The sequence below is a fragment of the Carcharhinus amblyrhynchos genome, chromosome 28 (genome assembly GCF_965287045.1).
Source record: "Carcharhinus amblyrhynchos chromosome 28, sCarAmb.v2.hapA, whole genome shotgun sequence".
NCBI lineage: Eukaryota > Metazoa > Chordata > Chondrichthyes > Carcharhiniformes > Carcharhinidae > Carcharhinus > Carcharhinus amblyrhynchos.
The window spans coordinates 32,683,193-32,707,244 of record NC_137351.1 but is presented as its reverse complement, the minus strand read 5'-3'; the positions used below and the strand labels follow the sequence as shown (position 1 = coordinate 32,707,244).

At 42.7% G+C, this 24,052-nt stretch overlaps 1 protein-coding gene across 5 annotated transcripts in view; it reads left to right on the top strand.

Moving 5' to 3' along the window:
- Positions 1–13,515, top strand: part of arnt2 (aryl-hydrocarbon receptor nuclear translocator 2) — a 369,880-nt gene extending 356,365 nt beyond the window's left edge. For 3 of the 5 annotated variants that reach the window (XM_080214133.1, XM_080214132.1, XM_080214129.1), the window contains one exon: positions 908–8,021. In XM_080214133.1, the coding sequence (XP_080070259.1) occupies positions 908–1,006 (99 nt within the window). In that variant the 3' untranslated portion in view covers positions 1,007–8,021. Of the gene's footprint in view, positions 1–907; positions 8,022–12,983; positions 13,078–13,101 lie in introns of those variants that run through there. The other 2 variants (XM_080214131.1, XM_080214130.1) reach the window with 2 other exon arrangements.
- Positions 13,516–24,052: the final 10,537 nt, after the last annotated feature.

Genomic DNA, 24,052 nt, shown 5'->3' with positions numbered 1-24,052 from the left:
AAGATTGGTGGAGTAGTGGATGAGGTGGAGGGCTCTTGTCGGCTGCAGAGCGGGGCCAAAAAGTGGCAGATGGAGTTTAACCCTGATAACTGCAAGGTAATTCATTTTGGTAAGCCAAACTTGAATGCGGATTACAGGGTCAACGACAGGTTCTGAGGAATGTGGAGGAACAGAGAGATCTTGGCGTTCATATCCACAGATCTCTGAAGGTTGCCACTCAAGTGGATGGAGCCGTGAAGAAGGCTTATAGTGTGTTAGCGTTTATTAACAGGGGTTTGAGTTTGAGTCGTGGGGTTATGCTGCAACTATACAGGATCTTGGTGAGACCACGTTTGGAATATTGTGTGCAGTTCTGGTCACCTCGCTATAAGAAGGATGTGGAAGTATTGGAGAGAGTGCAGAGGAGCTTTACCAGGACGTTGCCTGATTTGGAGGGTAGGTCTTATGAGGAAAGGTTGAGGGAGCTGGGGCTTTTTTTAGAGCGGAGGAGGATGAGAGGCGACTTAATAGAAGATTTTAAGATGATGAAGGGGATAGATAGAGTGGACATTCACAGACTATTTCCTCGGGTGGATGTAGCTATTACTGGGGGCATAACTATAAGGTTCACGGTGGGAAATATAGGAGGGATGTCCGAGGTAGATTCTTTACTCAGATAGTGGTTGGGGTGTGGAATGCACTGCCTGCTGTGATAGTGGAGTCAGTCACTTTAGGAACTTTCAAGTGGTTATTGGATAGACAATTGGAGCACACCAGAATGATAGGGAGTGGTATAGCTTGATCTTGGGTTTGGACATAGCTCAGCACAACATTAAGGGCCTGTACTGTGCTGTACTGTTCTACGTTCTATAAGATTTCTATGTGAAGACCTAACTCTTTCAAAGCTCTGATTGTTTTTTGCTTACAGGATATGTTGTCTATGCTTGGAGATCCAACTCAAGGCACTGGCAATTACAACAATGAGGATTTTGCTGATCTAAGCATGTTCCCATCATTTTCTGAATAACTAGCTACTAAACCAATGTTTGCTCAGTGACAAGGTGAGCATATAATGGCAGCAAAGGTCTGTGGCTAAAGGAACTCTTTTAAGCAAACTTAAACCATTTAAATAAAGCCAAATGGATTTAATTCTGTAACATTAGCAAACCATGTCATACATTCCGAGCAGGGAAACTGGGGACAAATGCATGCAGGTAATGAATATCTGAATGTAACCAAACTTTGTAAGATCATCCCCTTATCCTGTGAGGAAAATGAGTATCATACCCCAGCTGTTGGCCATTAGAACAGAACATGTATGTCTTGAAATCTAACCATTCTAACAGCAATTCTATATTGCTGTAGAACCAGATAACATTGCATAAAAAGTACAGACCTAAGTGAGACAACAAAAGAAAAATTATAATCTGACTTCTTTCAGTCTTGTTGGATAATCAAATACTTTAAAATTAAATTTAAAATGAAATATTTCACTAATCATGGACAGGTGACATCTCTGACCTGCAGAAAAATTCAAGATGATGAATGTTTTTACTTTATACTGTAGCTGTTTGATGACCATTTCCATTCTTCCTGCATCTGATACAGCTGCTCAGACATACAGTGTTCATTACTTTCATCACTGGGTTATGAAACTGGCAAGTTTCAGCACAGTCCGGACCTTTTCAAAACTGACACCAGTGAAATAGCAACACTGGGAATTATTTTTTATCTGTTTAAAAGAAGGAAGTGCCATTATCTCGATTCCAGAGAGGAAGGGAAGAGCCAACAAAACCCTTCCCTTCCCTTCCTTTCACCCTACCAGGCAGATCAGTGTGAGAATGCCATTCTCTAACATCCCAAGCCTCACCCGGACGGTGCGTCTCACTAAAATAGCAAAACACTGCAGATGTTGGAATGTGAAACAAAGAAACTTGCTGGCAAAGCTCAACAGGTCTGGCAGCATCCGTAGGGAGAGAAACAGAGTTAAAGTTTCAAGTCCACACGGCTCTTCTTCAGAACTAATGGGGGTTGGATTATGTGTGAGAGAGGGTGGAATAATGATTAGTGGGAGCTGGGGGGAGATTGCAAATAAAATGTAGCAAAACTTAAGAACAAGTGATAGATAACCTGGTGGGGGAGTGAGAGAGGGTTTTTTTTGCATTGGAACAAAAAAGGTTTGGGATATTAAAAAAAACGTAACGATGGAGGAGAAAGGTCATGATCTAAAGTTTTTGAACTCAGTGTGAGTTCTGAGATCTGTAACATGTCTAATTGGAAAATAAGGTGCTGTCCTCCAGGTTTGCTCTGAGCTTCAATGGAGCATTGCAGCAGGCCAAGGACAGACATGTGGGCATGAGAGCAAGGTGCCTAGATTGTATTAGACTGTTTATAATTTGCATTTTTCAAGTGCTCATTTTTATATTCATTATTAAAATTGTAAATGTTACCGTGCGATGTTCAGATTCATGCCTTAATGTCAGTGTCTTGCAGACAGTATTGCATGTGGTATGTATTACATGTGGCTGTAGTCTGGCCAAGGCCTCAGTGGTGCTTTTTCAGTCATATGTAGGATGGGCTATTCTCGTGTTATGTTCATTAGTGCCAATAGAACCAAGAAAACAAGCATTATATGAAAGAATGGATTAAGTTAGGTCAGGTGTTGTGTCCTGTAATGCCAAAGTTTCACAAAAATGGCATCAGATGTTGGAGCCTCTTAACTCACACTATTTACTCCCAAGATTGAAATGTGTATCAGTCAAAAATATGACTTAAAACCTGGATCTTAACCCAAATATGTGATGCTGCTTAAGAAGTTCTTTGAAAAGAGCAATAAATCCATTTGTATCCCAAACCCTACCATTCCCTGAAATGTACTTTATCATTGTTTGTGAAGTTTAGTGCTTTGGTCACAATTGCAAGTCCAGTTTGAAGTTAACAAAAATGAATAGTACATTAGATTTCCAATCTTCTTGCATTTTTTAAACATTCAGGCATTTGTAAAAAGAAAATGAAAATTGTGATTGTTTTTAAAACCCTTTTCTTGTTGATATTGTTTAAAAATCACTGCAGATGTAAAATGTACTGGAGTTTGATTGACTAGGGTTTTTCAGAATTATAGAGGGAATGAATTGTAGAAGATAAATATCTCCTTTCATTTAAGATCAGCATCAAGTGACCATAATTTCGCCCCAGTATTTTTTGAAGGGAACTTTCCTTCCCTCATTTGGATTTGGAGTAACATATTGAGGATGAAGATTCAGCCTTTGCCACTCTGCAGAACCAGGCAATATATTCAAAAATCAGCTAACCATGAGGAATAAAAACCCTTAGCAAGTGAAGGAAAAATGTTAACTTTCCAGTTTCCTGAGGTTTCACCTAAGGAAATAATTCACAAATCCAAACAGAATACCCCATTGTTGTTGGCAGTTATCTGGTGAATGCACTGTGCTCGACACGAAGGAATCGGTATAACAGGAGATTTGAAGAATAAACCGAGAGGTTGAGGATGAAATGATTCATTTTCTTTATAAAGCTGAGAGTTCCTGTGTTAATCAGTCTGTAGGATCTAACCCTGCTATTGAATTGTTTCGCTAATTTGTAATTGCATATAAGAGGGTGATGGTGTTCCAACATGACTTCCCTCTGAATCATTTATTTCATATATGACAAAACAAAAGGGAAATAAAGCAGAATAATTTTAGGCGCTCACAGTCTTGATGCAGATTCCTCCCAAAATCAATGAAGTGAAATCTTGCAAAGTATTTCCTTTTGCTAGCCTGTGTCAAAGAACAATAAAAATTATAATCATGTACATTGATATAACTCTAAAAATTTATATTGGATAGTGCAAAATTTGTCCCAGATCTTTTTTTATTTCCTTCATGGGATGTGGGCATCGCTGGCTGGGGCCAGCATTTGGTGCCCATCTGTAATTGCCCCTGAGAGTCAACTGCATTGTTGCGGATCCAGAATCACATGTAGGCCAGAACCAGGTAAGGATGGCAGATTTCCTCCCCTGATGGGACGACAGTGAACCAGATGGATTTTTACAATGGTTTCATGGTCGTCATTAGACATTTAGTTGCAGATTTGCACTGAATTCAAATTTTACCATCTGCCATGGTGGGACTTGAATTTGAGTGCCCAGAGAATTGCTGGGTCTCTGGATTACTAGTCCAGTGACAATGTCAGTCTAAAGATATGCAGATTAGGTGGATTGGCAATGCTAAATTGCCCTTTAGTGTCCAAAGATCTATAGGTTAGGTGGATTAGCTATGGTAAATGCAAGGGGTTATGGGGATAGGGCAGAGGGGAGAGCCTGGGTTGAATGCTCTTTTGAAGAGTCAGTGCAGACTGCATGGGCTTCCTTCTGCACTCTAGGGATTCTGTGGTTCTAATACCACTACACAAGTTGCCATTGGTAGTTTAATTAAAATCAGTTGTGCAATGTACCAGAATTGATAGAAAACCCAGTATAGTCCAGAGGAGGTTATAGAGATAGGGAGGGATCAACCCATGAAAGGATTTGATGGGATCTTCCCATGGTAGTGGCATTGTCATAAGATTAATAATCCAGAGGCCTGAGCTAATGCTCTGGGGAACGTGGGTTCATAACTCGCCATGGCAGCTGCTGAAATTTAAACTAAATTAATTGAAATCCTAGAATCAAAAACTGGAGCCTGTAATGATATAATAATCATCGGTTATGGTAAAAATGCACTGAGTTCACTTAAGTTCTTTAGGGAAGTTCTGGTCACCTTATTACCGGAAGGACGTGGAGACTCTGGAGAAGGTGCAGAGGAGGTTTACCAGGATGTTGCCTGGTATGGAAGTACTGGGTTATGAGGAAGGATTGAACAAATTGGGGCTGTTTTCCCTTGAAAGACGGCGACTGAGGGGGGATCTAATAGAGGTATATAAGATTGTGAAGGGTATAGATAGAGTAAACAGAGGTAAGCTATTTCCTGTGTTAGAGACACACAGTACGAGGGGCCACGGGCTTAAGGTGAGGGGGGAGAGGTATAACACGGATATTAGAGGGAGGTTTTTCACACAGAGGGTCGTGGGGGTATGGAATGCTCTGCTAAGTAAGGTGGTGGAGGCAGGCACACTGGAGTTTTTTAAGAGTAACTTGGACAGGCACATGAGTGGGTTGGAGATGGGAGGATATAGGAGATTGTTTTTAAATAAAGTTCATTAGCATTGGGACGTCCCTGGTAATGTAAAAGGATATGGTATGATAATGTTTTTTCTCTTTTAGTTCACAGGTTTTAAGTCGGTCCGCCTTGTTGTCCAACGAGGGGCATACACGCGATGGGTCGTACTGGGGCTGCTCTTGAATGTTCGAGAGTGACCTAATGCTTCATGTCGTTAGTGTGTGCTTAAACTGGACCAGATGCTGGGCAACACGACAGCTCAGTGACTATCACTGTTTGCTGTGCAGACACATGGATTTGGGCCGGTGTCTGTGGGAGTTTGCACATTCTCCCTGTGCTTGCGTGGGTTTTCTCCGGGTGCTCTGGTTTCCTCCCACACCCCAAAGATGTGCTATTGGGCTGATTGGAAGTAATAAATTGTCCCTCAATGTGGATTGCCATAAAACAATAGATAAGGGTCATGGGTGGAGGGGGGTTACTGGTAATGTTAAAATGGCGGTGCAGGCTCGTTGGGCCGAAGGGCCTGTTTCCCGGGCTGTTTTTGTTCTTTGTTCTTTGAAATCTGCCGTTCTTATCTGCCTTCATATGACTCCAGAGCCACACAAAGTCATAACTGCTGTCAAGGAGAATTAGGGATGGGCAACAACTGTTGGTCTTATCAACGAGGCTGTGAATAAAATCAATAATAGGGCTTCATTGTAAATGAAATATTAATGCAGGCTTTTGTGAGATTGTTTAGATTTAATTTCACAACTGCTCTATACAGGACTGGTTCTTTGTGTTAATCAATTTAACCGTAGCTGTTTCTTATTCTGTCCCAATTGGAGGTGAAGAATCATAAAGAAAGCTCTGACTCTAATATGCAAGACGCAAATGTGGCTTCTCGTCAGTCAATGACAAAACGTAGGCAGTGCAAGCACCACTTTGACTTAGTTTAGAGAACCAATGCCCAGAGAAGGATCTTCACCTTAGAAGTGTCAGTGTAGAATAATTGCTGTTTAAACAGCTTTCAGTATTGGACTAAAGATTCTTCTTGGAGTTAAATGAAGCACTATAGTGATGTTTTCTTTGAGAAATCCATAACGTCTAGCAAATGTTGAGTGTAACATTTTCAAGCTGTCTATTGTTCAAGCTTCTGCTGGTTACTTTAGCTAAAAAGGCTCTAAGTTCAGAGGTAAATAGTAGAAGTGTAAATGTAAATAGTTGTACTAGAAGCGTCAGTGAACTTGCTGTTTTAGGAAATATTCTGTATTTTCAGTATTTTGTAAGTATTTTTGATGTACTTTCAAGTAATGTAGCATTCTAATTTCTGCTAAAGTGCTGTTATTTTTGTATACTGCAGTGCCATTTAACTGAATACATTTCATTTGAGAAGAAATGTAGCTCCACTGTTAGGAGAATATGTTTATCAAGTCGGTATAGTTGTAAATGTAATTTGTGCAGAAAGGTTTTAGCATAGGAACAATTTGAATAACTGTCTTTAAAAGTGTAGAGCTATTTTAATTACACAATTTTGCGCTGGAGTAAATACTAATATTGGCGTAAAATCCAACTTCACTGAGTGTGAACTGACTATTGCCTGTTCTGTGTGATTATCTTTTCCATTGACTTCATTCGGAGGAAAGATTGGGTGGGAACAGGAGTGAATAATAGACATGGGTGGATAATGGGTGAGATACATAAGACAATTCGCTACAGCCTCATTGGATTTGAGTTTTACCCTTATTGTGTTTTAGTTATTTCTAACCATTCAATTAAGACTGTAAAAAAAATGTACAAATTATTTGTTGGCTTATAAGGGCAATTCTTCATACCACACAGGTTGTTTCCATAACATGTCAGGCCAAATGTACAAACCCCCCCCACAAAATATAATTACTGTAATCTTTCTCTCAATTTTCTAGTGTATATGGATTCATAATCCAAATGCATATTATATCTGAAATTATAATCTAGCTATTTTTAACAGTTATATTTATGTATATAGATTTTAACCTGTATTGTTTAGCTTTTAATGCAATTATAATTTGCCTGTTAAAGTGGCACAAATGCATAATTCCTAGATGTATGGTACTAGAGTACGTGAAGACTCGACACAAAGCCTTCCTTACTTTATTTCAGATGTTTACTAATGAATGTCCCTGGATGATTTGTTTCTGTAGCCTATGGTTTTAAAATAGAATTCATTTGAAGGTCATGAGCCCTTATCGAATGTTTTGTGTGTGTGTGTGTCTCTGCAAAAGTTTAATTTGCAGTATTGTGGGCAAAGCGATTTGTACTTCATCTGATATTACAAATAATGCATTTAAGGTGACTTAACAAATCTTTAATCAGTTGCTGTTGTTCATGTATTCTGTCATTCCTGAGTATTGACATTGCACATTGAAGCAGAAGGTACAAGTGTCATTTTTGTGGTGTTTTGTGTAATGCTACTAATAAAGCCAAACCAATAATAATTGTCTGTCTGTTTACTTTTGTCTTCAGAAGTTTGGTCATATTATTGATGTGTTCAGCTGTATGTAATGGTTCCATACAAGACCTTGAAATGTTCCCAGCGTATTTTGAAGAAGCCTGTTTCTCTTTGGACAGTTGCTAAGGAATAAGTTAAGGTAGCAATTAACTACTTGGAATGCAACTCTTGTCAAAACTTGCAATGGTTTGTGTTTATGTATTTGCTTCCAGCAGAGTGAGGTCTTGTTGAAGCTGATTTCTCAGTTATCTGAGGGGTCACGAGGTTGCATACATTGAAGCAGTTCAGAACATCGAGCTGTTAACTGCTGGGGTTTATATCCTGGAGTCAGATTCTTTTCTCCACTAAATGTCCTGCTGCTGAGTGTGCATAAAAGACCTACTTTTCAAGCCACGCTACTCAGAAGATTCACCCTTGAGTACTTAACACTGTGTAAATATTGCATTAAAATTTGATTAATTTCTCTGCACTTCTGTGGTGGTGTTGGTGCTGAAGTGGGTTTTGGGGCAAAGTTGCAATGTGTTTATTCTGTCCTATCCTGGCTGGGTAGTCTCTGCAAAGGGTGCAGTGCAGATTCACCGGAATGATCCTGAGGTAAAATGATGTGGAGATGTCAGCGTTGGACTGGGGTGGGCACAGTAAGAAGTCTCACAACACCAGGTTAAAGTCCAACAGGTTTATTTGGTGTCACGAACTTTCCTTCATCAGGTGAGTGGCTGGGGTAGAAAGAGTTTTATTTTTCAGACAGGCTCCATGGAAGAATACAGAAGATTAAGGGGTGATTTAATAATAGTATCTCAGGTGATCTGTTGGATAGGTAGTGAAAAGCTGTTTCTTGTGATGAGAGAGACCAGAACAAGGTGGCATAACCTTAAAATTAGAGATGGCTCATTCAGGGTGATAAACGGAAACACTTCTTCATACGAAGAGCAGTAGAAATATCAGATTCTTTCTTCCAGCCCCTTCACCCCATTGTCTCTGTTCTACAGATGATATCTCCTAACCAATTTGCTACGCAAGCCAATAGATTACCTCCAATTCCAGGCGTGCTAATTTTTGTTAGAAATGCCTTTTGGAAGTTAATATTATCGCATTAGTTACCTCCTCAAAAAATTCAGCTAAATTCTTTAAACTGACTTGTCCTTTACAAGTCCATGCAGGACCTCTCTCTCTGGTTCATGTTTATCCAAATGCTCAATTACTGTGTCTAATTACAGATTCTGGTAACTTCCCCCTAATAGGCACCAGACAACAAGCCTATAGTTTCTTTGTTTATCTCTCTCACTCTCAAATAATAGTGTCATTGGCAATTTTCCAATCCAAGGAAGCAATTTCTCAATTAAGGGAGTTTTCACCTCCACATTCTGTCCTGACTTTTAAACAGTAAAAAGTCTGACAACACCAGGTTTTAGTCCAACCGATTTATTTGATAGTAAACTCACTAGCTTTTGAGGGGATTCCCTCTTCAAGATAAATTGGTTGGACTAAAACCTGGTGTTGTCAGACTTTTTACTGTGTTTACTCCAGTCTAACGCCAGCATCTCCACATCATGACTGACTTTTAAATACATTATCCTTGCTTCATTGGTGATGGGTGAAAATCCTGGAATACTCCACCTAATAGTACCATGCGGTTCGTTCACAATAAGAACTTCAGTGGTTCAAGAAACTGATTCACCACTAACTGCTCATGTGCAACAAGAGATGGGCGTAAAACTAGTTTAGATAATAATACTGACATCCTGAGTGTGAACACCTACATTTGATTTTGAATTTCAAATAATCTTAGTTTAATTGAAGTCATTATTTAAATACAAGAAATGAAAGAAACATTTTGCTTTGCAAGTTCCTATTATTATCCACACTGTGTTCTAGAGTCTGGTCACTATGAACATTTAAGAAAATCCAATTTAAAGACCCCTGGAGATCAGCAGGAACTGACATTTACAGTTATGAATTAGTTTGGGTTAAGGTGCTGGATATAATGTCTTATCACTGGGGAGTTGGAAGAGAGGAAACCCTATCCATCTGAAGATGACTAAATACTTGGAGTTGGCTGCCTCACGGTGAACTCATGGTTGCTGATTGTAGTTTTTAACTAAACAGATTGAGTGTTCCTGTGCAGCCTTGAAATGCTTCCTGTCCATTTTCCTGTGTTGCCTCATAAATCTTATCATGTTCAAAAAACTTGCTAACATTGACATTTTCCTACTGACCTTATTTCTCTTGCGTTATCTAACCATCTCTTCCTCCATGTGTACCATGCACACCCACACACGCATTATCTGACCATCTCTTCCTCCCTGTGTACCTTGCATGCGCGCGCGCGCACACACACACACATACATATATAATGGTGGCTAGTTCAGTGCGTATTGCTGGTAGCTGAAGTCATGAGTCAATCAAAGAATCAAGTAGCCTCATAAGGAATAAAATTAATAGACAAAGCTGGTAACTTTACAGATTGATAGGACATAAAGGTTAATGAAATTGGAGGCTACGTGGTGAGTCCAGAATGTGAAGGAAGCATTTTGACCTTCTGTGGGCTACATAAAGTACTCCCAATCAGATTGCTGTTTCCACTGCCTGTTAATTGTCTCCCATCCTGACTCGTGAAATTTTTGCCATCTCTAATTAACCAGTGAGGGCTTAAGGAAACATTACGAGGAGCCTGGAATAGAACTGACACCCATTCTGATTTACAAATGCACTCTTTCACCAAGAGTGACAGTGTTGACTAAATAATCACATCCTTTATGAGTTCAAGACATTCCAAACTGCCTTGCATTCAATTATATTACAGAATATTTACAGCACATAAGGAGGCCATTCAGCCCATCAAGTCTCAACCAGTTCTCAAAATGAGCACTGAGCACTTGCTTTTTAGATAACAGTCTCATTCTCTTTTGAAAGCCTCAATTAAACCAGCCTCTACCACACTCTCAGGCAGTGCATTCCTTCTCTAATCGCTCACTGCATGAAAAAAGTTATTCCTCCTGTCACTTTTGCATCTCCTGTTAATTATTTTAAATCTCCGCCGTCTCGTTCTCTATCCTTCTAAGTCTTCTTGAGACTGCGATCTGTCCCTCTCCCTGGTTGAGGACCTTTTTATGTTCTTTAGTTTGAGATCTCGTCTCTGCAGACTCCCTACATTTCTCTTTTCCCACAGTTTACATTCTTTCAGCTGAACTCAAAACTGCTTTTGCTGCAACTGTGGGGCCCTTGGTTGTTAGTCAGTAGCCCAGTTTTTTACACCCTTTGTTTGTTTTAGAGTCATAAAAATAACCAAATAAAAAGAGTTATTAAAATGCAGACATCTTTTAAAGTGAAACTAAAACTGAAATGCTTTTAATACACAGGTACAGGAGTATAAATTAAACTTGAAGGTAGAGTTTATGTCCAATATAAATACAAACATAAATTACCTAAATTTTATCAATTTTTAACAAGTACCACAGGGGGTCAGTGCTGGAGTCTAAACTATTTACAATTTATATCAATGTTTGGGATAAAGGGACTAAATGTATGGGGGCTAAATTTGCCAATGACAGCACGATAAGTTGGAAAATAAATTATTAAGAGGAAGTCGAAAGGCTGCAAAGGGATATCAATAAGTTAGTGACTGAACAAAAGAATGGCAGATGCAATATAATGTGGCAAAATGTCAACTTGTCCACTTTGGCAAAAGAATAGGAAAATAATATATTACTTAAATGGAGAAAGATTGCAGAACCTGGTAATAGAGAGGGATCTGGATGTCCTGGTACAGGAATGACAAATAGTATGCAGGTACAGTAAGTGAATGGGCAGGCAAATGGAATGTTATTGTTTGTTGCATGGGGAGTGGAACATAAAAGTAGGGTAGCTTTACTGGGTTCATGAATAGGGAGGGAATAGAGGGATATGGTCCGAGTAAGGGCAGGTTTTTTTATTTTAGTTAAGGCATCATGAGCAGCACAGGCTTGGAGGGCCAAAGGGCCTGTTTCTGTGCTGTATTTTTTTTTGTTCTTTAGTTGTACATGGTGAGACCACTTCTGGAATAGTTTTGGATGTCTCTTTATTTGAAAAAAAAGTACAATTGTGTTTGAAGCAATGCAGAGAAGGCTCACTTAACTCATTCCTGGGATGAGAAGCTCACCCTATGAGGAAAGGTTGAAGAGCCAATATCCATTGGAGTTTAGAAGAACAAGAGATGCTGTTATTGAAACATACCAGAATCTGAGGATTTGGTAAAGTGGATACCCAGAGGATAGTTCCACTTGTTGGGGAGACTACAATCAAGGGATACAGTTTAAAACTAAAAGGTCTATATTTTAAGAGAAGAGTAATATTTTTTCTCTCTGAGGGTAGTTAGTATGTAGAATACTCTTCTCCAGAAAGCAGCAGAGGCTGGGTTATTGAACTTATTCAGACGGAGTTAGATTTTTGGTAGGCAAAGGAGTGGAGGGTTATAAGGGGCAGACAGGGAAGTGGAGTTGAGACCTTACTGAGTGGCAGAGCAGGTTCGGTGAACTGAATGATCCAGTCCTGCTCCAAAGTCCAATGTTCCTTTGTTGGAATGTGAATATGAAATGTGAAAGGTGTTGCTGCAGGAGGCGATGAAAGAGAGAGGCTAAATTTAGAGAAGATGTTTTCACTTGAGGGGGAACCCAACACCAGGAGTTGTAAAAACATAAATCATCTAAATTGTATCAATGTAGTGACAAATAATGTAAATTCACAAGAGAAAGCTTTACCAGATAGTGGTGAGAATGCAGATTCTGCTACCTCTGGACTACTTCAATCACCATGGATGCATTTCAGAGCAGGTTAAATGAAAAGAGAAAGCAGGATGTGCTGATAGAGCATGAAAAAAATCACAGACTTCTACAGTGCAGAAAGAGGCCATTCAGCCCATCGAGTCTGCACCAAGCACAATCCCACCCAGCCCTTATCCCCAACTATTTACCGTGCTAGTCCCCCTGACTCTGAGGAGCAATTTAACATAGCCAATCCACTTAACACAAATATGTCTGGAGTGTAGGAGGAAACCAGAGCACCCGGAGGAAACCTACGCAGACATGGGGAGAACGTGCAAACTCCACACACTGATCCCAGCTGGGAATCGAACCTGGGTCCCTGGCACTGAGAGGCAGCTGTGCTAACGACTGCACTACCATGCTGGGGATGTGAAACATAAAAATCAGCATCAAATTGCTGGCTTAATGATCTATTTCTGTGCTACAAATACTACAAATATAGCTAAACAAATGTCTGAAAGTAACTTTGATACTGATCTAACTGTACAACAAAATGTAAGTGTAATGTAAATGCTCCATTTTGATTGACAATATTTTTGTGATTGAATTTGTGCATGGTTTAATTCTCTTTATTAGCTCCATACCTGAAATCAATGCTGAATCTTGCCAAATGACTTCCGTTATACAATGGCTTTGGCAAGTGAGAGATGTCAGTGAGTTGTGCAGTGACCGTGATCACTTGGTTATGTTACAGCCACTCCATCTTCATCCGTTTCCTGCCTTATTGCGTTCAGGATCTGCTTCGATGACTTAAAAGGAAGAAGAGGGTGGATAAACCTAACCAGAGGGGTCAGGTTCCTCCGAACATTGCAACAGGACAGACACTGAGAAAGTACAGCACTGATGTCAACTGAATGACTGAGTTAGCAGTTCTGAACACAGCCTGTTCCTGTGGGACTGAAGGATATATCCTGCACTGACAAAAGGAGTTGATTTTTTTTTCAAATTGCAGTCAGGAAAGAATATGTTTAATGAATAGATCACATCGTGGGCATTATCATCACCTCATTTGTAACTAACCAGTCCAGATCCAAAATCATACAAATTAGAAACAGAAAGAGGCCACTCAGCCCCTCAAACCTGCTGCACCATCCAATAAGACCATGGCTGTAACCACAAACCCACATTCCTGCCACCTCCCCCCCCCCCCCACTCACTTTTCACCCCCTTGTTAATCAAGAATCTATCTCACTCTGTCTTTAAAATATTCAAAGCCTCTGCTTCCATTGCCTTTTGAGGAAGAGAGTTCCAGAGACTCTCAGCCCTCTGAGAAAGATGCTCTCCTCGTCCCCGTGTTAAATGACCCCTTATTTTTAAACAGTGATCTTTAACTCTAGATTCTCCCACAAGAGGAACTATCCTCTTCACACTCACCCTGTCAATACCCCTCAATCTTAAAGATTTTGATCAAATTACCTCTTCTAAACTCCAGCAGATACAAACCTAACCTCTCTGACCTTTCCTCATAAGACAACCCAGCCATTCCTAGTATTAATCTGGTAAAGCTTCTCCAAACTGCTGCTAACGCATTTATATTTTCCTTACATAGGGAGACCAGTAGTGAACACAATTCTCCAGATGTGGTCTTGCTAATGCCCTGCACAACTGAGGCATAATCTCCTCACTTTTGTAATCAATTATACTCGCAATAAATGATAACATTCCATTAGCTTTCCTAATTACTTTCTGTACCTGTATACGAACCTTTTGTGATTCATAGCTGCTGTTTTTTTCTGGTTTAGACTGAGGCAGCGATTTTAACCTCTTAATCCTGTTCCGTCATTCACTGAGATCACAGTTAACCCATGAGCTAATTCTACATACCTGCATTTTCCCCCTTCCCCCAAACAATAATCTATCACTTACTCTCTGGAGAAGAGAGTTCCAAACTTCTACCACCCTTTCTGTGTACAAGTGTCTCCTAATTTCACTGAAAAAGCTGTAATTGTTAAACTGCATCCTCCAGTCTTAGAATCCCCAACCTGCAGAAAATTTCTCCCTGTCTCCCTGTTTAGTAAACCAAAGAGCCCTGCTCTGCCCAAGACGGTGAGGAACTACAAAGGGTCATGAATGTAGCCCAATCCATCACGCAAACAGCCAATTTAGGTGGATAAGGAGCCTGGCTACAGGTGATTAAAGAAGGCTGTCTGGCTTTTTCCAGTTGGCCTCCAGTATCTCGATGTGACAGGAGGCAGTTTAACTGCCTGAAGACGGACACTTAATGACAGCCCTGGGATCCAGTTTTCCAGGCAGATCATTGCTACCTTCCAGGATGAGGGTGTAGCCAAAGACTACCCTGCAAAGGGATCTCAAGCCCCACCCTGCGCGGTGGCCCGGCTGCTTTATCTATGTTTGCATTTACATTTTTGTAAAAAAGTAGCAGGTTCATGTTGAAGCCTCTCAGCTCCTTACCCTTGACTGCAGCCGCTGCACCTCCCAAGGGGAAAGCCTCTGATTTGTCCTCCAGTTTCAAGAGTCTGCCCTTGTGCTGGCACAGTGATTAGCAATGCTGCCTCATGGAGCCAAAGACGTGGGGTAGCACAGTGGTTAACACCACTGCCTCACAGCGCCAGGGACCTGGGTTCAATTCTAGCCTTGGGTGATTGGCTGTGGAGTTTGCACATTCTCTCCGTATCTGCGTGGGTTTCCTCCGGGCGCTCCAGTTTCCTCCAAAGATCTGTAGGTTAGGTGGATTGGCCATGGTAAATGCACAGGGTTAGAGGGATAGGGCCTTGGTAAGATGCTGTTTCAGAGGGTCAGTGCAGACTGAATGAGCCGAATGATCTCTTTCTGCACTGTAGGGATTCCATGGTTAATTGGTTGGGGACCTGACTCCATGCCATTTAAGGGAACACTAAGATCAAGTGTCGTAGGGACATGCTGTGCTTGGTTGAGGTCATTCCTAAATTGGAAACAAATATTACGAGGGGCCACAGGTTTAGGGTGGGGGGGGGAGGCGAGCTTTAATTCAGATGTTAGAGGGAGGTTTTTCACACAGAGGGTAGTGGGGGTATGGAATGCACTGCCAAGCAAGGTGGTGGAGGCAGGCATGCTGGAGTTGTTTAAGGGATACTTAGACAGGCACATGAGCGGGATGGAGATGGAGGGATATAGGAGACTGTTTTAAAAAAGGATTAAGAGCCTTGGGATGTCCCTGGAAATCAATTGATTCCTATGGACCTTCCAACATATTTTCTGACTCATTTGTTTTACTTTTGAGCTTCTGGGGATTCCTTTGAATGTTTGCATAAGATGTGCATGTTATTGATGTTTTTCTCTTTTAATCCACAGGTGATTCAGTCCACCTTGTTGTCTAATGAGGGGCATACACGCGGTGGGTCGTGCGAGGGCTGCTCTTGGATGTTTCGAGAGTTGCCTAGTGCTTCACGTTGTTAGTGTACGCTTAAACTGGACCAGCTGACGGGCACCACAACAGCTCAGTGACCATCACTGCTAGCTGTGCAGATACATGGATTTGGGCCGGTGTCTGTGGGAGTTTGTGCATTCTCCCTGTGGTTGCGTGGGTTTCCTTCCACATCCCAAAGATGTGCTCTTAGGCTGATTGGTGTAACAAATTGTCCCTAAATTAGTCTCCCCTCAAACTGGTTTCCAATGTGGAATGCCATTAGCATAGACATGGGTCATGGGTGGAGAGGGGACTCACAATGTTGAAATGGCAGCGTGGGCTCGTTGGGCCGAAGGGCCTGTTTCCCGTGCTGTGTTGTTCTTTGTTCTTTATTTTAGCTTCATTTGAAGCAATTTTTAAAAGCGGCGTCTCGGCTTTTGGCTAAGATGCAGATGAGATCAAGCCTTGGAGGAGGAGCTATTCCTACTCCAATCAGCTTGGATCATATAGGTCAAGCCCAAGACAGGAAGTGAGAGCCCTGTCTCGTCACTTTGGATCGGGAATGTCCCAACTTGTTGGGACTCTGAATTGGATTTGATTTGATTGAATTGGAATAAAAACAAAAAGAAGGGAATGCCCTGGTCAAAATCCCCAAAAAAGTATCCGTTTCCATCTGGGACAGGTTTAGATTCAGGAACCAGAAACAGTCCCAGCTCCTGTTTCTCGCCTTGAAATGAAAATCCAGCTGTCGGCTTCCCGAGGGCTCTGAAAGTGCTGCCGCTAAATAGGAGAACTGAAGCGGCAAAATCTTCTGGACGCTGATCGGTTGGAGTGGGATTTTCATTCAGACAGACTGCCCCAACTGAAATACACACAGCCTCACCAGCAGACTCGGACATCATGTGAATGGCAGAATATTGGGATAGTGCAGGGAAGTGAGCTTGAAGTCAAAGTTCAGCAACAATCTTGAATGGTGCAGCAGGCTCGATGGGCCGATCGGCCTATCATGCTCCCATTTCTTGTGTTAGATTCTTATTCCTGTTTAAATCACATAGACGTGGAGATGCCGGCGTTGGACTGGGGTAAGAAGTCTCACAACACCAGGTTAAAGTCCAACAGGTATATTTGGTAGCGAAAGCAACTAGCTTTCGGAGCGCTGCTCCTTCGTCAGGTGAGTGGGAGTTCTGTTCACCTCCTAATGAAACCTCTCAGGATGACAGAACGAGCTCCAGGCCTCACAATAATTTTATTACATTCAGTCTACAGTGAGCCTACAGAAGGAGTGAAGGTGTAACAGACGGGGATGGGGATTTCCCTGTGAACGCTGATATCTCAGCACTCGAATGGTATGGTCAGAAAATGCCTTTATAAATAGAGGAAATATTGGAGTAATAAACTCGGTTACTAATAAACAGCTTGGAAAAGGATCAGAGCCAGAGTATCGGCCTCTTGTCTGTTCAAACCCCACCCCAGAGACTGAACAAATAACAGACCAGGGCAGTGCTGAGAGGGTGCTGCACTGTCAGAGGTGCTGTCACAGACAGAGGTAGAAGATGCCAGAGGACTGTGAGGAGAAGAGTAGAATCCTCCTGAACAACATTAATCTCTCAACATATACCTGAAAACAGACTCTGGTCACGATTATGTTTGTTTGATCTCAGTGAATTGCTTCAGGCAGTGAGACCATCGGGGATGCCGTACCGATATAAATTCTCACCTTTAAGGATAGTGGGGAGTGACTCGTTGAAACAAGTTTCAGTTCAGTGAAAGACTTGATTGGAGAACCGAGGCTGAGCCCAGAGAGGGGGGAGCGATGCAGCATCGGTTCATGACAGGTCCTTGCTTCAGTGAATGTTCTCCTTTCACATTGAAGGTTGGGCATTGCACCGGCTGATTATAAAATGATGAGATTCTCAAAAAAGAGCTTTTCACAACGGCCCAACTCATTTTGTAGCCAATTAAGTAATCTTGAAGTTGTAAGGTTGGGAAAAGGGCAATCGATATATGAAAAAAAGTTAAAGTTTGTTTTATTAGTGTCACAAGCAGGCTTACATTAACACTGCAATGAAGTTACTGTGAAATTCCCCTAGTCGCTGCACTCCAGCACCTGTTCAGGTACACCGAGGGAGAATTTAGCATGGCCAATGCACCCTAACTAGCACATCTTTTGGACTGTGGGAGGAAACCAGAGCACCCGGAGGAAACCCACGCAGACACAGGGAGAATATGCAAACTCCACACAAACAATGACCCAAGCCGGGAATCAAACCAGGATCTCTGACACTGTGAGGCAGCAGTGCCAATCACTGTGCCACCCCTTACAGCAACATCGATAAACAGCAGTGCGTTATGAGTGGATCGTCCGTGTTTAATGATTTTGACTGAGGGATAAATATTGGCCGAAACACCACGGATATTTAATTCCCTTGTTCTTTTCCAGAAAGGTGTCACTGCGTCTCCTGTATCCACTGAAAGAACAGACTCTCAGCTTAACATTTCAAAGGCAGTACCTCCAATAGTTCAGTCCTCCTTCAGCATTACTCCAAAGTATCAGCCCAAATTTCTATGTTTAAGTGCTGGAGTAGGTCTGGAACCTGCAATCTTCTGACTCAGAGGGAAGATGGACTGAGAGCTGGCGTTGCACCCGTTCTCCCAGCTCTGCAGATGTCCTCGTGTCTGACTCAAATTGAATGAGGTTTCATTGGCAGCTTTACATCACCACAAACGAGGGGATATTGAAACTCACTTGGGGATTTTTGGTGTCATTTCCTTCTTGATTTTATTTTTATTATGAGTTTTTTTCCCCCTCTTTTATATTTCAACCTCTCATTTGAAAGTGTTTAATGTCTGGAGCGCAGAAATGCCTGTTTAAGATGTTAACTGTTGTCTAGGGAGGAATTATTGGATTGAAATTCCTATTAAATGGTACCCTTTATCCAGGAATTGCAATCACAGAAACTCCCACTGGGTGTGAAACTGCACTGATTAAATAAACCTCAAAAAGGACCACACCAAATATAACTGCCGGGTAAGGTCAAAATGTTGGAAATCTGAGATAAAGCCACTACCTCCCCCTACCCTCGCAATCCAGCCCTGGCCAAACTTCAGACCTTTGTTGTGGGAGTCCCACAGCGCAGCGCTGTCAAGATAGACACTGTTATGTGGGTGCTGGGGGGGAGGGAGGGGAGGAGACCCCTGTACACCTCAACTCCAGGCTGATCTGAGCTGGTGACACAGGATTGTCACAGTCTGAGCGAGTGGGCGAGGACCTGGCAGATGGAGTATAACATTAGCAAGTGTGAGGTTATCCACTTTGGGAGAAATAATAGTAGGAGAGATTACTATTTAAAGGGCGAAAAGCTGCAGCATGCTACGGTGCAGAGGGACCTGGGGGTCCTTGTGCATGAACCGCAAAAACCCAGTCTGCAGGTACAGCAGGTGATCAAGAAGGTGAATGGGATGCTGGCCTTTATAGCGAGGGGGATAGAATATAAAAGCAGGGAGGTCTTGCTGCAACTGTACAGGGCACTGGTGAGGCCGCAGCTGGAGTACTGTGTGCAGTTTTGGTCCCCTTGCAAAAGGATATATCGGCCTTGGAGGGAGTACAGAGAAGGTTCACTAGGCTGATACCGGAGATGAGGGGGTTGGACTATGAGGAGAGATTGAATAGACTGGGTCTGTACTTGTTAGAGTTTAGAAGGCTGAGGGGGGATCTTATAGAGACATGTAAGATAATGAAGGGGCTAGATAGGGTGGAGGTAGAGAGATTCTTCCCGCTTAGAAAGGAAAACAGAGCTAGAGGGCACAGCCTCAAAATAAAGGAGGGGGGCAGTTTAGAACGGAGTTGAGGAGGAAATTCTTCACTCAAAGGGTGGTGAATCTCTGGAATTCTCTGCCCATTGAAGTGGTGGAGGCTACCTCGCTGAATATATTTAAGTCACGGGTAGATAGGTTTCTGATAGACAGGGGAATTAAGGGTTACGGGGAGAAAGCGGGAAAGTGGAACTGATCCACTTCAGATCAGCCATGATCTTATTGAATGGCGGGGCAGGCTCGAAGGGCTAGATGGCCTACTCCTGCTCCTACTTCTTATGTTCTTATGATCGCCCATGAATCCGGCAGCATAACGCTGTCCATGAAGATCGGTTGGGTGTGGAGGTGGAGGCAGGAACTGGTCTGCACTGGCAGAGTGGTGATCGGTACATCAGGAGTGGTGCAGCACTGTGGCTGAAAGCTGTTGTACTCATCCCGCAGTCTCTGGCGATCTGAGGACCACCTTGTGCATGCCGTTCTTCAGCAATCGGGTTTGATGCTAATGTGATTCCCCGCTGGCGTGACACTGAGAGATCCAGAGTATCAGCAATTTTAGGCACTCTTAGTCGACTTGAGTACAAACAGCACTCGACATGATGCATCCAATACGAGACCTTTAATGCCTTGAGCACAAGGAGAATCACCGAGCAGCTATCCTACAAGTGGTTCTGATGTTACAGAAAAACAATGTGATAATTATAGTTAATTACAACAAATCAGAAACAAACAATTGCTCTAAACCTTCATTTGCAAACATATTCACCAATTAAATCCTGGCTTTTTGCCCTTTCTCGTTTGATGAAAAACTGACTTCTGCTAATCCCTCATTTGTACAGCGTATCCCCATCTCTTGCCTTTGGTATTTGTTATGGAAAAAATCTGGTCTTGCTCACCCTCTGGTGAAGGCCAAAAGGCAGAATGTTACGGGGTCTACACAGGTTGAGGATTAGCCTGTTTGTGCTGAATAGCAAACACTGACCCCTTAGAAGGCCTATACACTGATAAACATTTTCACTGGCTGTTATAGAGAAGCCATGAAACTTTAATCTGGACATGTTAATTTCTACAATGCAAGATTGGAATGCCTGATGGACAGTGACGGGGCAGCTGTTTTAATGAGTATTCATGACTGCAAATAATATTCACACCACCTACCAGTGAGAAGACTGACCGCCATTAACCCGCTGTCAGGAGAATTGCAATGCAATTTTAAGCCAGTGGGTTTACAACATTTTGACTCTTGCCGGATTCTCCGCACCTGCCCCACGCGCCATCAAACCCGTCGCTGGCAAGACGGGAGAAATCGCCTGAAAATCACCGCAACAGATAATCCAAACCGGCAATACTCATTGTGTAGACAAGGTTCCATCACAATCTCTCTGTGTCTGCGCACGAGTTTCAATTTGTAAATGTGTGTTTGTGAGTTGTAACTGAGAATAATTCCAGTGTTGCAGACTGGCACATTCCAAGGTCCAGGACTACGTGCTGAGGGACGGGCTGAAGCTTGGGGCAGCCGCCGCAAAGGCACAATGGGGAAAGGCCACACTGTAAGGCCTTTTAACAGAGGCAGACCGAGGGCCCGGGAACTGCAGAATACCCTCGACCTGCGTAACTGTGTGCCAATCTGAGCACTAACGGCACACAGTAATTTATTGAGGCATGGATATAGTTTTAATGTTTGAAATGTTATAACTGTAATTTATATAGAACTGTAAAAAAGTTTTAATTCTGCACTGTTTGCAATTCATAGACATGTAGATTTGCAATGGTTTATTTGAGATTTTTTATGAGTGAGGAAATCTTTGGGAAAAAAAACTGAGAATAATTCCAATCCGGAGAAAGGTTATGGTTTGGAAGTGTATTAGAGCTGTAAATTCTAGTGTTTTTATTTGTGGTTTCATGGCCTGGGTACACCCTGCAGACTGAATGGTCCCAGCTTGTAATAATGTCGATGATGTTGAAAGAAATGAAGCTTTTAAAGTTTATGATAAAAGTTGGCTGATCAGAGCTACTGCTGAGTAATGCTTTGGGAGAAGTCGCATTGTCTTTAGAGAGACGTTGCCAAGCTCCCTCCCTCCTCCCCACCCACAGCCTCACTGACTCCTGGCCTGATCTGACTCCACTGCTCCCCATTACTGGCCACACTGAAATTCCTGTCCGTTGCCACCCCTGGGCCTGGGCTAATGACGCACCTTTGTTTCTTTTCATATCAGTGAAGAGGCTGGTGACATTTACATTGTGTTGAGTGAAAGGTTTTGCACAGGCCCTGCTGAGCACAATAATACAGGGCAGTCAGTAAGTATGGAACATGCTGGCAACACTCAGCAAGTCAGGCACCACATCTGTGGGAAGAGACAACAAATTAACATTAAAGGCAGAAAGTCTTCCTTAAAACTATAAGATGTTCCGGGTGACCAGTTCTGTTCTTTTGGAATCTAAGGGCTTTGAGGTGAGATTGGGGCGAGTGGGGAGGTGGGCGGGGGGAGGGGAGGCTGTGGAGGTGGGGGGGGGGGGGGAGCGGGGGGAGGTGGCAGTTTACTGGAAGTTATGGTGCTTATGGAAGTTGACAAAACCAAAATACATTCTTTGTGTTTGTAGATTTTCACCAGTTGAAACTTACCCACAGTTCTGTTTTTCCAAAGCTACAACAGACATTTCGGAAGCACAGAGGATGCTGTGTAATGTTTTGTTGGTCTCTCTATGCCTGCCACCTTCTACCCAGCCTGGGACACTCTGTAGGGAGGTTAAACTTGGAGTGAGGTTCCAGCATGGACCTGCTCCAGCTGCTTGAAGTTCCCACTCTCCAGAGGGAACAGGAAACCTCTGTTGAATTTAATAACAGGGCTACAGTCTGAGGATACGAGGACTGAGATGAGGAGAAATTTCTTCACCCACAGAGTGGTCAGCCTGTGGAATTCTCTGCCACAGAAAGTAGTTGAGTCCAAAATATTGAATGTTTTCAAGAAGAGTTAGTATAGCTCTTGAGGCAAAGCGGATCAAAGGACCAGTGGGAGAAGGTGGGATCAGGCTATTGAGTTGGATGATCGGCCAGGATCAGAATGAACGGGTGGATCAGGCTCGAAGGCCAAATGGTCTATTCCTACTTTTATTTTTTATACTTCTGTTTGTGCTGATTCATTTCCCACCTGGAATGAGTGAGAAAAGGATACAAAGCGATTACTGATCACCTTAGATCAAATGACACTGGACCTCCTACCAGATTCCAGGCAATTAGAATCATAGATTCCCTACAGTGCTGAAGGAGGCCATTTGGCCCATCGAGCCTGCATTGACAACAATCCAACCCAGGCCCTATCCCCCAACCCCCCATACTTACACTGCGAATGCCCCTGACACTAAGTGGCAATTTAGCTTGGCAAATCAACCTAACCCATACACCTTTGGACTGTGGGAGGAAACCGGAGCACGCGGAGGAAACCCACACAGACACGGGAAGAATGTGCAAACTTCACACAAACAGTGACCCAAGGTTGGAACAGAACCTGGGTCCCTGGCGCAGTGAGGCATCAGTGCTAGCCACTGTGCCGCCCATTAATGCATTGGGATGCCTAAGAGGGTCTAATGGGAATTTAGGGGGGTGTCTACAGCTCAGAGAAGGCCACTCCTGCTCCACCTGGCCTCACAAGAAAAATGTCTGCCTCACCCTCACTGAATGCCTCACTGAATGCGATTACTATCACGACAGAGGCAGTGCTTGATAGACTAACGGGACTGATGGTGAACAAGTCCCCAGGACTGGATGGAATGCATCCCAGGGTTCTGAAGGAAATGGCAGAGGTGATAGTAGATGCCTTAGTGATTATTTACCAAAATTCGCTGGATTCCGGGGAAGTGCCGGAAGATTGGAAAATGGCTAATGTTACGCCGCTGTTTAAAAAAGGTAGCAGGCAAAAGGCAGTGAATTATAGGCCAGTTAGTTTAATGTCTGTTGTTGGAAAAGTGCTTAAATCCGTCATCAAAGAAGAAATAGCGAGGCACCTGGAAAGGAATGGTTTGATAGAGCAGACGCAGCACGGATTCGTTAAGGGGAAGTCGTGTTTGACAAACTTATTGGATTTCTATGAGGATGTGACTAGTGCAGTAGACAGAGGGGAACCGGTGGATGTGGTGTTTTTAGATTTCCAAAAGGCGTTTGATAAGGTGCCTCACAAAAGGTTGCTTCAGTAGGTTAGGGGGCATGGAGTTGGGGGTAAGGTGTTAGCGTGGATAGAGGATTGGTTGTCTAATAGGAGGCAGAGAGTTGGTATCAGTGGGTGCTATTCGGATTGGCAGTTGGTGACTAGTGGAGTGCCACAGGGATCGGTGCTGGGGCCTCAGCTATTTACCATTTATATAGATGATCTGGAGGAGGGGGCTGAGTGTAGGGTGACGAAATTTGCTGATGACACGAAGATGTGTGGAAAAACAAATTGCACGGAGGGTGTGGAAAGTCTGCAGAGGGATCTGGATAGGCTGAGCGACTGGG